The 13,891-nt window shown below is 41.5% G+C and overlaps 1 protein-coding gene across 3 annotated transcripts in view; it reads left to right on the top strand.

Moving 5' to 3' along the window:
- CWC22 (CWC22 spliceosome associated protein homolog) overlaps positions 1 to 13,343 on the top strand; it is a 34,114-nt gene extending 20,771 nt beyond the window's left edge. For all 3 annotated transcript variants that reach the window (XM_033167106.1, XM_033167116.1, XM_033167125.1), the window contains exons 15-20: positions 3,014 to 3,091; positions 4,402 to 4,554; positions 5,179 to 5,306; positions 7,332 to 7,433; positions 8,078 to 8,280; positions 12,551 to 13,343. In XM_033167106.1, the coding sequence (XP_033022997.1) occupies positions 3,014 to 3,091; positions 4,402 to 4,554; positions 5,179 to 5,306; positions 7,332 to 7,433; positions 8,078 to 8,280; positions 12,551 to 13,086 (1,200 nt within the window). In that variant the 3' untranslated portion in view covers positions 13,087 to 13,343. The remainder of the gene's footprint in view (positions 1 to 3,013; positions 3,092 to 4,401; positions 4,555 to 5,178; positions 5,307 to 7,331; positions 7,434 to 8,077; positions 8,281 to 12,550) is intronic.
- Positions 13,344 to 13,891: the final 548 nt, after the last annotated feature.

The following is a 13,891-nucleotide window of genomic DNA, read 5'->3' on the forward strand; positions in this document are numbered from 1 at the left end:
GATAAGAACCCAGAGGCTGTGAGTAATTGATTGACTCTTTGTATTCCTGGAATGCTCTGGGGGAAAGAAGAAAGGCAGCCCGCCTCCCTCCCTTCGAGTGGTGAAAGAGATTAACCCTTTAAGTGACTGCTGCTACAACAATTACAGAAAGTACTTGGAATTTGAAAACTGAGTCTGTTGAGATCTCCCTTCGGGGGTTAATTGGGGAAAAAATATCTCCGTTTGAAGTTTTGGTCTTTATACTCCGGCTTCGGAGAAATGGCGGCGACTTGGTTTGTCGTGGGAAAAATTGAGACAAAGGAAGGAAGAGACAGGAACTGAAATCTGATACTCACCCTCTCTCTCAAAATGCTGGACTTTGTGATCGCACTGGCATCGAGCTCGGATTTAAGGGATGAGGAAATGCTCACTATTTTGCAGATGGAATTGCTTAATCGGAAACTACAGGTCTTGAGTGGAATTATTCATAAAAAGGATGTACTTTCCACAGAGGAGGCTTTTCAAAAGTTCTACACAATGGAATCAAGCCTTGGCAAAGAGCTGGGAGGGGCGCTTGGAGGATGGTCGGAAATGGCTGGGCGAATGGAAAAGGAACCTGAAACAGGAAAATTTACAATATCCAGACCCCGAGGTGGCAGCTCGGGGGCAAGAGACATGGAATTAAGATTTCTACAAGAAGAAGGAGCAAAAGAATCGCCCAGAATGGAGATGTGGAACGCCCTGAGGCTCGATGCTGGGTTTGATGTGGACGCTGCCTGGATCTGTGGACACTCAGAGGAAGACAATGAGGGACTTGGCTGTGGAGAAAGACAGAAAAGGACAATGGACAGAGGGGGAGTGGGTTGAAGCCTCAAATGTATAATCTGAATGGTCTGCCATGGTATCCGAAATCGGAGTGTGAAGTCTGTTAATCACAAGTTTATTTTAAATAAGTAAGGAGATATTGAATTTTAAGTTATAAGCAGCATGATAAAGGATAGAAGAAATAAGTTTAGCTATAAGAATACTTGGTTAAGATTTAGGTTATAATGCAAAGATTAAGACAATGGTGTTTTTTCTTTTTAAGTAAAGCTAAATTTTTTATAGAGAAAAGTTGTTAAGAAAATGGTATATTGATTTAAAATCGAAGGTGTATAGGCGGGGGAAGTCAAACGTCAAGATTCAGAACTAGAAATTATTATTTTTTTTGTAAAGTATATAGATAAGAAGAAGAATCCTGACATTATGTGTATATGTATTTGTTTTGGTATTTGTAGGTGTGGGGTTGGGTTTGTGTTATATTATCAAAATGTCAATAAATTCTGTTAAAAAAAAATGGAAAAAAAAATATGAACAAATTCCTATGCCCCACAAATAACCCAGAGATGCATTTTAAATAAAAGCACACATTCTACTCATGTAAAAACACGCTGATTCCCGGACCGTCCGCGGGCCGGATTTAGAAGGTGATTGGGCCGCATCTGGCCCCCGGGCCTTAGTTTGGGAACCCCTGCTATACAGCATGGGTCAGCAAACTGAGGCCTGTGGGCCGGATCAGGCCCAATTGCCTTCTAAATCTGGCCCGCTGACGGTCCAGGAATTGCTGTGTGGATCGCCAGCACGTGCATTCTTTCCCTCTCCATATCTCTCCCTCACACAGCGGTGGCGGCGCCTCCTCCTCCCTCCCTCCCCCCTGGCTTTTCCCTGCCCTGCCTAGAGGAGGAAGGGGGCTGGGCTTTGTTGGTGCCAGCCCTTCTCCAGAGCCCTTTCACATGCCGCTCATCGTGCCGCCACCAGCCCCTGCCACTCGCAAAACACAGGAGCCGTGGTTGGCTGAGCGCCCGTCTCGAGCAGCTGCTATTTAAAGGAGCCCCTCTCTGGAGCCCTTTTGCATGCCACTCATCATGTTCATTCCACCCCCCTAAAAAAAATATAGTCTGGCCCCCCACGAGGTCTGAGGGACAGTGGACCGGCTCCCTGCTGAAAGTTTGAGGACCCCTACTATACAGGATCTGCCGAAAGAGTTGAGCAAGTGAAACAAATGTTATTATTCAGCTTTGAAGCTGCCACTGAATCCCTGCTTTCCATCTTATACAGTAATTAAAAACATGTTAACGTTTAATCTTGAAGACTGGCACTTTGGTCCCAGCCTCTCCTCCTTTTGGAAGGAGGAAGCAGGAGTGTCTTTATAGGCAAATTTGTTTTCCTGCACGTGGCTACTCGAGATATTCTGCTAGGAATCATTGTAATATTTAATTAAAATGTTAAAATATTTAATTACTTTAACCCACAGGGGATATTAAAATGTTGTAACTGCAGTTAAGAGAGCAGAAAGTAATTTGTTCTGCAAGTCATGCTGACTCCACCAGTAACAACATCAGCACTTTGCTCTGTTTTATTGTATGGAAACTGATTGACTGCAACATTACTATAATAAAACAATGTAAGAAAGTTAATATGCGCCCTGATATATTAAACTAATGACGTATATTAGAAAAGATAGCTTTTAAGAGACGGATTAGTTTGCCCTCTCCACCACCACAAAGCAACATTCTCTTTCTGAATATATTTTTGGTTTCGGTCTTGTTTAATATAGAGCAACTGTAAAACCGGCTTGTGTTCTTTCAACGCAGTGTGTTGAAGAGAAATGTTTCAGTACTCCATATTGTAGCAAAAAGAATAAAAAGGATAGGTCATAATCCTTTACTAATAAAAGATTAGATTATTATTATTATTTTTAAATCCTTTTTAAGAGTGATTTCCTGTTCTGAAAGTAAGTCAGGTTAGGTTGATGTACGTAGAATTGCTATTACTGAATCCCGCAGCGTTGTCTTTTAACCTATAATTTATTTCTAATTTATTGTGTTTCTAATGTATTTCACACTTTAATTGGGTGTGCAAATAAATCTCTGGCTTCCTATTTTCAGTATGCGTTGCTGCAATATATATATATTTTTTTAAAAAAATAGAAGATAAGTACTGTATTTCAGTTGATACATAGGATTTTATAAGTTTTTCCTCCTCCTCCCAACAGAAAGAATTGTGCAACATGATCCTTGACTGTTGCGCTCAACAGAGAACGTACGAGAAATTCTTTGGTTTACTGGCTGGGGTGAGTTGTTTGCTTCGTAGATGGCGCACATAATGCACGAACATCCCATTCAGCATCCTGCAAAAAGGGCTGGTTTACAAATGCGGCTTCAGCGTTTGCAGAATGCAAGGTTGAGCTGTTGTAGATCAAACATCACAGGCAGAAGAACTTAGATATCACTGAATTTCACCTCTGCTCAGGCTAGCATCAGCTCACGCATCAAGCACTGAATGAAGAGTATGTGGCTCAGTCCTTAAATAAGCATGTTCATCCCATAGAACAGACGGCATAAATCTTGTAGATTGGCACCATTCATGTGCAACCTTTTTTTAAAAGAAAAAATCTAGCAGGATGAAGTTAGTTAAGCAGAAGTGTTTTGTTATGCCAGATACTCCAGGGACACATTTCCTTTCAGGATTAGTTGGGAAATCACACGATTTAAAAGCTGGCCAAGATGTGTTGCATTTTTTCCTTGTTGTTTCCGAGTCAGGGCCGGCTATGTTGACATTGGCTTCCAGGGAGTTAAACTAGATCCGGGTAGCCCAACTTTTCCTACCAAGTGGTGGCAAGAGCACTTCAACACAGAACCCATGGGCCACACACTACTTTGTTGTGCTGGGAGGGGGGAGCGAGCCCAGAATTTGATGCTCCACCCCTTATGCTGTGTTCCCAAAGTCAACTAAGCAAGGCACTGGCTTTGGGGAGGAGGCCTGAGGGGTCCCAGGGTCCTCCCACTGCCTTTCCAAAGCTGGTAAAGTGCTAACTAGGCTTTGGGAAGGGGTTGGGAGGGCTGGGGGTGGGTGTCCAATGTTGCCAAGGGCTGCAAAAAAAGACCTAGGGACTGTCCTGAACTAGATTACTGTTAAGGTTGTTTTCAAGCCTTCCCTTAGCAACCGTGAGCTTTAAAGCATTTCAGAACTCAAAACCTGAGTCTACAAAGCTATAAGAAGCTCATCTTTAACTAGTGTGGAATTCTATGCCATCCACGGAAAGGAAGTTAGGATCCAAGCCATTTTTTTAGCACTATTTCTATAGGAGTTTGAAGTGTTTTCTCTGAACAGAGAAGCATGGAGGACAGCAGCACATTAGGTCTGCAATTTACTGACGTTCCCATTCATTCGTGTTTCCCATAACCTTGCAAAGTCCCACCCCAAACATGGGGCAGAAGTGTATTTGTTTTGCCCCCAAGGAGCTTTAGGATCCAAGCCAGCATTTGAAAATTAAGATTTATACAATCTCTTCATTGTTTCCCCGTTTTCGTCCACCATACTTCCATATTCAGTTTCTAAACTCTCCCCCCCCCCCTTCTTAATTGTGTCCTGCATTTCCAGCGCTTCTGTATGTTGAAAAAAGAATACATGGAAGCATTTGAAGCTATTTTCAAAGAGCAGTATGACACAATACACCGGCTGGAAACAAACAAGTTGAGGAACGTTGCCAAGATGTTTGCGCATCTTTTATATACGGATTCACTTCCGTGGAGCGTGAGTAGAAAATGCTTCTAGACATGGGTTGTCCATTTGCTTTCTGAAAAGGCAAAATTGATCTGTCTTGCAACACTTAAAAATGTAGGTGGGATCTGCCAAAAGTCATACCCTGAGCTGAGTGCCAGGTTTGTTTTGGCACTGACGGGTGAGAGCTTTGAAGCCTCATTTCAGGAAAAAGTTCAGATAAACTGTTTGGAAATGAGACTGGATGTTAAGTGAACAGAAAATGTCAAAGCTATGTGACAGCAGCTGCTAAGACATCTGAAGTTTGTATGAATTGGTTAATTTAAAAAAAGCCATGCATGCATGTGTGCCGGATCCAGGCATCGTCGTCTCCAGAAATATGCCTCTTGTCCAGATAAATCTTTTAATCTGGAGGAATCCCACTGGGAAGTTTCCCAACTCCCCCTGCCACTTTCCTTACTGTCCCCCAGCATTCCAGAACCATGTAGGGGCTGGTGCTATGAGGTCATAAGTGGGGGGAAGAATAGGCCAAAGTTGTGTCTGTCAGCTAGAGCAAAGTCTAGAACTTGCTATTTGGGGAACAAATAATAAATTGGATTGTTTTAAAGCGGGGGAGAGGATGTTTAGCATTAACCCACTATTACTTTCAACTTGTAGGTGCTTGAATGCATAACGCTAAGCGAAGAAACTACAACATCCTCCAGTAGGATTTTTGTTAAAATCTTCTTCCAGGGACTCAGTGAATACATGGGACTTCCTAATCTTAATGCAAGATTGAAAGACGAGTAAGTAGAAGCTTCACACTGCAAGCTAGTTACCGGTATACAGTGTCTTGAAGTGAGCAAGACCTGTTCACTGTAATCCTTTGAAGCCGATTGATGCATTGGTGACCTGAAGACTTGATTCCTGCAAGGCACTCTAGGTGGGACTACCCTTGGGACTGATTGGGAAGCCCTGGCTGGCGCAAAATGCTGCGGCTGTAGTGTTGACAAAGGTCAGGCTGTTGCCACCACATAACACTGGTGTTTAACAGCCTGCACTGCCATGCCTGTTTAAGGGTCTCAAATTTATTTGTAAAGCCCTAAATCAGTGGTTCCCAATTAAGGGTATGGTGACCCCGGGGGGGGGGGAGTCCTGCAGAACCCACCCAGGGGGTCCGTGGCCCCATCTCTTGCCCCCCCCCCAACTAAACTTTTGCATGGTAATATCACAAATTTTATGGTCTGGTTTTTTTTAGTATACCTAAAATCCCTTGCTTATGGGCTACCCCACATTTTGACCAAGATTGCTTTGCAGAGGTGACTACCATAGAGTTATCAGAGTGTTCAAAAGTAGGAGGTCCGTGGCTTGGCTTTGTTTTTGAGACTTATAAAATACTTGTGTTCACCAGAAAATGGGCAGGGTGGAGTACAGTATTCTTCAGTACGACATAAAACGGGCATAGGGAAGTAGAGTGAAATATGGAAAAGGCCTCCTTAAAAACAAGGCGGGTGAAAAACCTAACACATGCTAAAAAAATTCCTAACACCCTCCCCAAACCAGATGGAACCCAGACTCCAAATACTATACCCCAAGAGAGAACCACACACCCTCCAAGCCATCATTATTTCAGTGGAATTTAGATTCTGGCTCACCCATATCCATGACCAGACTGTAATTACTAGACTAGCCTCATCCTTAATTAACTCACAAATGCGTGGCATTTACCACTGATCTTGTGTCAAGAAACAACACATCAACATCCTGGAGAAGCACAATAGCCATCACTTCATCTACCTCATTTTTTATTTCCTCCCACTGCCAGACCATCTACTGTTAGTTGGCTTCTTGTTTTTATTTTTTCCCCATCTGCACCCTTCACTTCATACGTTCATGGTGACACATGTTCCAAACCTTTCATTAAACTCCTGGCAAAACTTTTTTTTTTTTTTTTACAGAAGCATCTTTTAAAAAGGTTGTAAATCATGATGAATCTAACCATCTTGTTGCTGTGTTGGTCCCAAAGAATAATATGAAGAGCCAATATATGTTAGTGTAGAAATTTGGACAGTTGAAAAATGCAGAGGAGTTTTGATTGAGCAAAATGGGTAGATGCTAACAATTCTTGCATTATTGACCACTACTGTCTTAAGACTGGTAGATGAATATCATTCTTAATTTCAGAATGTTTAAATGCATGATTTGTTTCGGTGCTCAGATACTTTGGGGGTGGGGAACATAGGCAACTTCCCTGAGCCCAAGCATTTGGCAGTAAAATATATATATATCTTTATAGCAATTCTCAAATTAGAGCAACTGTCAAAGATTTTAAGGCTTGTTTAGGTACATGGTAAATTGGAGGTAGCCTGGCTTCTGTGCAATATTGATTTTGAAAGCAAATGTTTAATCACGAAACACCTGTTCCTTTTGGACAGAGCTGATGTATTGGCTAGCTTGACATTACTTATTGTAGTAAAGAGAAATATATTGATCCAGGCCCATTATTTTGGACTTAAAAAATTAACTTTTATAATCCCTAATTACTTTAAATTTGATACGAGGGACAGTTAGTTGTCTATGGACCTAGCTGCCTTAAATCTCTGGCTGTTTAATAATATGTTTACATTTTAAAAGGGCCATAGACTGTATCTGTCTGTGTACTGCTGCATAAATAGAACCATCCTGTTTTTGCTTCCTTCAGAATTAAAGCCGTTCAGAACATTTTTTAAATGACATTTCTAAATCGCCTCTGGATCAAAATTGAATGTATATTTTTAGTTTACAGCTATCCAGCATTTTAAAGTATTGTTGCCGTGTTTCATCTTTAACAGAACTCTGCAGCCATTCTTTGAAGGTTTGCTACCTCGGGATAACCCAAGAAATACTAGATTCGCCATCAATTTCTTCACTTCGATTGGTCTTGGAGGACTGACGTAAGGAAATCCATTTTGTTACACAATAAAAGCAGCCAGGTGTTAACAGCGAGATGTTAACAGTTCCATGAACTGTCCCATATACATGCTAGGTAGATAACAAACTTCTTCTCTGCCTTCCCTGCCTTTGATGTCCGCACAGAGGCACATTGCTCAGCTACGGCCTGCATGTATAAAATCCAATGTGCGTAAGCCCAGATTGTGTGATTGATATCGGAGGGAATCCCCCGGGGTGGGGGGTTGGAAATCGCCATTGTAACCAGCACTACCTGCCCAGGTCCTTTTCAAACAAATGTGGACATCTAGGAGTGTTGGTTGGGGGGCGGGGAGAGTCTTCTCAGTCCATGTCTGCAGACCCATCGTACACCATGTCTGCAGGACAAATCAGTGGCAGGTGTCATACAGTCCAGTCCACACCCCGGTATCATATGCAGAAACGGAAAGTGGGATGGGGCTTTGCAGAGCAGAAAACAGAGGGTGGGGCTTTGCAGATAGGGACTGGCTCGGTGGTACTTGGGCCAGTTTTGTGAAGCAAAAACAAGCCAACAAACGAGTTCATATTTGGGACCCACAGCTGAGAGAAGTAACGCTTGGCCTTCGCACCAGCCAATTAAATTATAATGTGCTAAATGTGTTTTAACTAGCGATGAGCTACGTGAACACCTGAAAAATGCACCAAAAATTATCATGACGCAGAAGCAAGATGTGGAGTCATCAGATTCGTCTTCATCTTCAGAATCTGATTCGTCCGGTTCAGAGGATGACAGTAGCGACAGCAGCAGCAGCAGTTCAGAGTCTTCCAGTGAAAGTGAATCATCATCTGACAGTGAGCGCAGCAGTGACTCTGGTACTGAGTTCCACCTTTTTTTTTATTTACTCTGCATGCCCTGGTGCACATTAACTGAGGGGAAAAAATAGCAGCGTCTATTTACTCATTTATTAGTTCCTGTGTGCTGTTGATTTTAGCTATTTGAAACTTGCAGGAGTCTTTTCAACAATGCATTGTCAGCCTGAAAATGGCAGGTATAAATCTTTCCCAGACTATCTGGATAATGTTAGATATTTTATTGCAAAACAAAGCCCACTTTTTAAATCTAGGCAAATGCAAACATTTGCATTTTTACCAAACGTAAGTCAGATCACCTTGTTGGGAAACTGATTCATGATGCATTATTTTCATAATTATTTACACATGGAGTTGTTAACTTGAAAGTGAAAAGGATACATGGTAAAAAGAAAGAAAGAAATATTGAAAATGAGCCCTTTTCTTGTCTGGAAAAAGTTTTATCCCAGGGTGTATCCAAAGGAATATCTCAGCTACACAGGGAAAGAAGTGATTTTGGCAAGTTCGCCTTTGCTCGCCTCCCAAATCTTCTCTGGAGATTACCTCCCCTATTCTGCTGATGGATTTTTTCCATCAGAGGAGCAACACCATTGGTTACAAGCCAAGTTTTCACCATAGGGGTGAGCTTTCAGACAAATTATCTCCCCAGTGTGAAAGTTGTTGTGGCAAACCCCCTTCCCCAACAATGGCCGATAGAAGCTAATTTGAAAATACATGAACCTTCCTGGGCAACACGCCCCCTGTGCCTATTTACTTGGGGTAAGTCCTGCTGTGTTCAAATGGGTCATAGTCCCTAGTAAGTGTGTTTGGAACTGCAGCTTTAGCGTACTTGTTTGAGTGGCTAGTCTGCAGAAAAACCGGATCTGACTTGTTTGCACAATTGAAGGTTTCAAAATGTGAGCACCTGGGTAATTAGAATGGCTCATGTCGTGCCTTGTAATAGGCAGCCAAACAAGCCTATAGCATGGTCATTGTATCATAGTGACGCAGAAGAACTCGCTTCAAGCTGTTCAGCAGTGAGGTACTGAACTACCAATGTGGACAACGGTGTGTTTGGAGCTAAAGGGTCACCTTTAAATCCTCTCTCCCCGCCTTAGGCAGTGCCGATGTGTAAACAAGTTGTTTTCTCCGCCTGTTTTGTCAATTAAACAAACAATAAGCAGCTCTTTCTCTGTTGCTGTGTACGTGTGTGCCAGATTTGTGTATCTGAAGCAGAAAATATTTATGGTAGCATTCTTACCATTATTATGACTGAACGTAAAACAGCTTGTATTGTGTTTTTCTTTCTGGGTCCAAGGTACTTTTGCTGACAGCACAGTATATCTAGTAACTTCCATTCTATAATTAGTATTTTTGAGCGAGTTATTTCTACTGACTTTTCATTCCAACTAGTTGATATGAATTATATAATTGAACCTTATTAAGACCAATAATGCCTGCTAGCCCAGTCTGGATCACGCACGCAGTTAGCTGTGAGAGCAGATGATCGCCCAGCATGAGCTTATGCAGGCAAGAAGCATGCTGACTTAAAATAAATTAGATTTATTGGTGGGTTTTAAGAGCAGAAGTCTTCTGATTCACAAAACCCCAGTACAGGTTATGAATGCATGAAAAGCAGCCCTCTGTAATTTGCGGCGTTTGCTTTTTATTGCTATTACCAGGCAACTCATCAGTAACACCAGAGCAGTAAAGGAAGGCAGAGTGGAAGCGGGGTCAGGGAAGTGGCATTTCAGCAGAGAGCCAGATGGCTCCTGCATAGACAGCTGCAGCAAGATGGGAACCAGGCAGGTCCTTAGTGACAAATTAAGGGATTCTGCTAGAGTGCGCAGGGCTTTTTTGTGATGTTCGGTTTTAATTTAATACCTTCTATTCTAATGTTTTATCCTTTTTCCCATTGGAGAAAAGAAAGATACCCAAATGAAATGATTTGATAGTCTCAGCGGTATGCTCTGAATTGTTATGATTTCTCTCTTTTTTTGTACACCGCAAGCAGAAATTTTGCCAAAATGATGAAAAGCCAGGGGTACTTAGACTGTTTGATGGGGCAGTCAGCTTTTATTTTACTTGCAAAGTTTTGTGAAGAGAACTTCAGGCCAGTAGTTTGCTGCTGTTCAGATTGTACTTTTTATCTTCGTGTAATTCTGCAACAATGAAGATGTTGCATTATTTTAGAGGAGTGCTTCCAGAATGTCTGGCAGAGAATATCTAGAATGCTAGAATGTCTATCTAGCAGAAGTAGTTGGAGTCAAGACTTTGTTTTCAGCAACATTCTGACCTCAGGGTTGTACCAGAAAACTCAAGAAGATACTAATATAAAACTTGATTATTGTGCTAAAGCTATATTGATTTTACTCCACTGTATCTTTTTGTAAAGGGGAATGCAGGTCCTTATATTTTAACAGATACTGAAGTTTGCTATATGCCTCTATACAAATGCCTTCTATTGGGCTTTCCTTAATGTATCTCCTTTAAAATCCCAGTGTCTCCAAACCACAATGAATTACTTCTCAAAATGCTCAGCATGTTAAATTTGCCCTCCAGCCTAAGGTTGGGTGGGTGGGGACAAAACTGCACTAAAATTAACTTACTGTCCTACAAGCAAGGGAAAATCGAAGACATACTTGAGAGGACTGAAAATAAATAATCTGAAGGAACATTACCCTTTTGAAACTTCAATGTAACTTTCAGTTAACAGTCAGACCATGGGACAGTTACTGACAACTTAATTCATCATATTACAGCACAGCATTAAGGCGGCTGTGTTGGGGGCATTATGGTCAGGAAGAGCTCGTTCTACTGGTATAGCATAGAAGTTAAGAACATGCGTAGGAAGCCCAGTTCACATCTCGCTTTGTCACTGGATGATTCTAGGCAAGTTATGCCTGTGATGGGGAGATAACAATACCTTACTGCTTCGTTGCAAGGATCATAGAGGTAATGTATATGAGGCATGGTGGTTTTGATCCAAAGTATTGTGAGACTCCTTTCTGCTCATGTAAGGAGATGTTTCTGCTCCCCCTTTCCCCCACTCCAGACCCTCCAAAGGCAGGTGGCTTAAAATTTTGGCATAACTGTCCACTTCAAGGAGGGCTTTTTTGCCGCTGAAGACAGATCAGCCAATTCCTTGTTACCTAAAGACAGAAAGACGAATCTGGTCAGCATGTTGTACAATACATGCAGTAGGAAGAAGTACGGTCAGTTTTCAGTGATGTGCTGTGTAGTCATCTTTTTGTCTCAACATCGAGTCTTTTTAGCATATTATTGCTGATGGTGAATATACCTTGGCAGCTCATATTTTAAGTCCCAATTTCTAGTTGCAAATTCTTAAAATAGTACAAAGAAAGAACTGCATGCGCATCCATTACTCTAGGGCACATGCAAGCGGAAGTTACATTGAGTACTAAGAACTTGAGTAAAGGTAAAGAATATGCGTCTCCTAAGATACTTTTTATATGGTCTTGAGTTCCAATTCCCATGTTAAATATTTTCCCCCCTTCCCTACCTGTTTACTGATCTAAATGTTAAAATGAAGCCAGTATGCAGGTGGGGAATAAAATTACTTTCAAGTAGTCCAGATTATTTGGCCCTCTGGATTTCGAGAGGAAAGAAAATTGAACTTTCTCTCCCAACTTTTAAAATCTTATGAAGTCTGTAGGAAATAGTATTATGAGCAATGCTGACATTGCATAGATGTTTGGGGTTTTTTTCTTGTCCAAATAACAGCAAGCTAAATATCCCCCACAAGTTTTGGAAAAAACCTTCAGCAAAGAGAAGGAAATGAACACATCCACAGTTACTAACTCAAGCTCAGTACCCAGAGCACAACTTGATAATATGATTGTCAAAGTATCTGTAAAATTTCCTATAGCTTGGATCGAAAGGTCTCACTGCATGAGAAGAAAATATTCCTTATTGTCTATTTAGGTTTATTTCCCTCCTGTCTGCAGTTCAATTTGCTCCAGAGAGTGGAGAGACTCTCCAGAATGGCTTAAATGTCTGCGTTGCGGTGGGGAATTGGTGGTCCTTCCCCTTACTGTAGGTCAGGCTTCTTAAACCTCAGCCCTCCAGATGTTTTTGGCCTACAACTCCCATGATCCCTACCTAGCAGGACCAGTGGTCAGGGATGATGGGAATTGTAGTCTCAAAACATCTGGAGGCCTGTTGGGGTGCCTGCTGTAGGTTCTTTAAATGAAGCCAATATATTTTGATGTGCGAATAAAGTAATGCGAATATATTAACCTAAAAGGGTAAATTCTGTTTATGATCCTTTCAGATGTGAGAAAGAGGAAGTCACAGAAGAAGAAAGCATCGGACAGAGACGCCAAGAGAAAGCAAGGAAGTCGAAAGAAACAGCTTGAGAGGAAAAAAGAGAAGAGGCAGCCTGAGAGGGAAAACGGTGCTCAGAGGAATGCTGACAGGAATTCAAGAGACTTAAGTCGGAGAGATGATGCATCACAGAAACTCTCCCATGACAGAGATTATTCCGCTGACAGGAACAGCTACTGCGGTGGAAAGGACAGGGATCAGGAAAGAAATACGCCTTCGGAAAGCAAAAGTAGCCAATCTAAGAAGAAGAGGGCCGAAAGGCAGAATTGTTTGTCTGATAACGAAGGGAGGGACAGTCGCTGTGATAAGGATGGTGAACTCCCCAGACGGAGGAAAGACAGATCAAAGTCTAGAGAGAGGCCCCGTAACTATCCCAATCCCAGGATGGATGAGCCCAGGCAGTATCCGGACCAATTTAAAGAGTCAAGGAGAGATGAGGGCAGGCGAAAGCACAGGGGCGATTCCCCATATAGGCGCAAATGACTCTAGTAGACTGCTTTTGAAATGCAAATACTTCTGCCTTGTGGTGAAAGCTGTATTTTTTGCAACATACGGAACATCTTTAAAGGACTTTTTGTACAAAGTACTTGTAAACGTCATTGAAATTTTGGAATGTTTCCGGTAGCCCATCTTTTTATGATAGCTGCTTACAGGTTTTTGACTCCAGGAGCAATCAAATGTAGTTTATTTTGTTAATAAAACAGTCAAGCAATTTGTTTTACTGAAATATTAGTGCTTTACAGACATGTTTGTAAATTTTATTTATGTTCTTTAAAAGTGCTACACATTCCTTAGTTTTTGTTCTTTAGGTGATTTTCCAATTATGGTTAAAAGGTTTCATGTCAGAAATAACAAATCCCCTGTAGGTGTTTGTACTGCAGAACAACATTGATAGCGGTTTTTTATTTGTTTTGATGAGAAAACTGCAACCTGCTGCTTAGAATTTAAACATTACAGAACTCGGTTGTGTATGTTTACACCTGATAATCCCACATTGTTCACATTCAGAGCTTCAAAAAAGTTCAGAAAACTAATGTGAGGCTTTGGTTTCATCAAATCTGGAGGAAATAAGCATCAACTATGTTAAAAATCTGTTAATGGATCAAGTTCTGCTCTTGAGAATGCAGTTGAGAATAGATGACAATTTTTAAAAGCTGGCCTACACAGCTGATAACATTTTATTTTATTTTTCTTTAGGTCTTAAAAACCTGTAGTTCGATGATTGCCAATACCAGAGTTCTCTTCTAGTTGAAACAGAACAGTGTCTCAGATGTTTTCAGCATATTTG

This window comes from Lacerta agilis, chromosome 1 (assembly GCF_009819535.1).
Source record: "Lacerta agilis isolate rLacAgi1 chromosome 1, rLacAgi1.pri, whole genome shotgun sequence".
Taxonomy (NCBI): Eukaryota; Metazoa; Chordata; class Lepidosauria; order Squamata; family Lacertidae; genus Lacerta; species Lacerta agilis.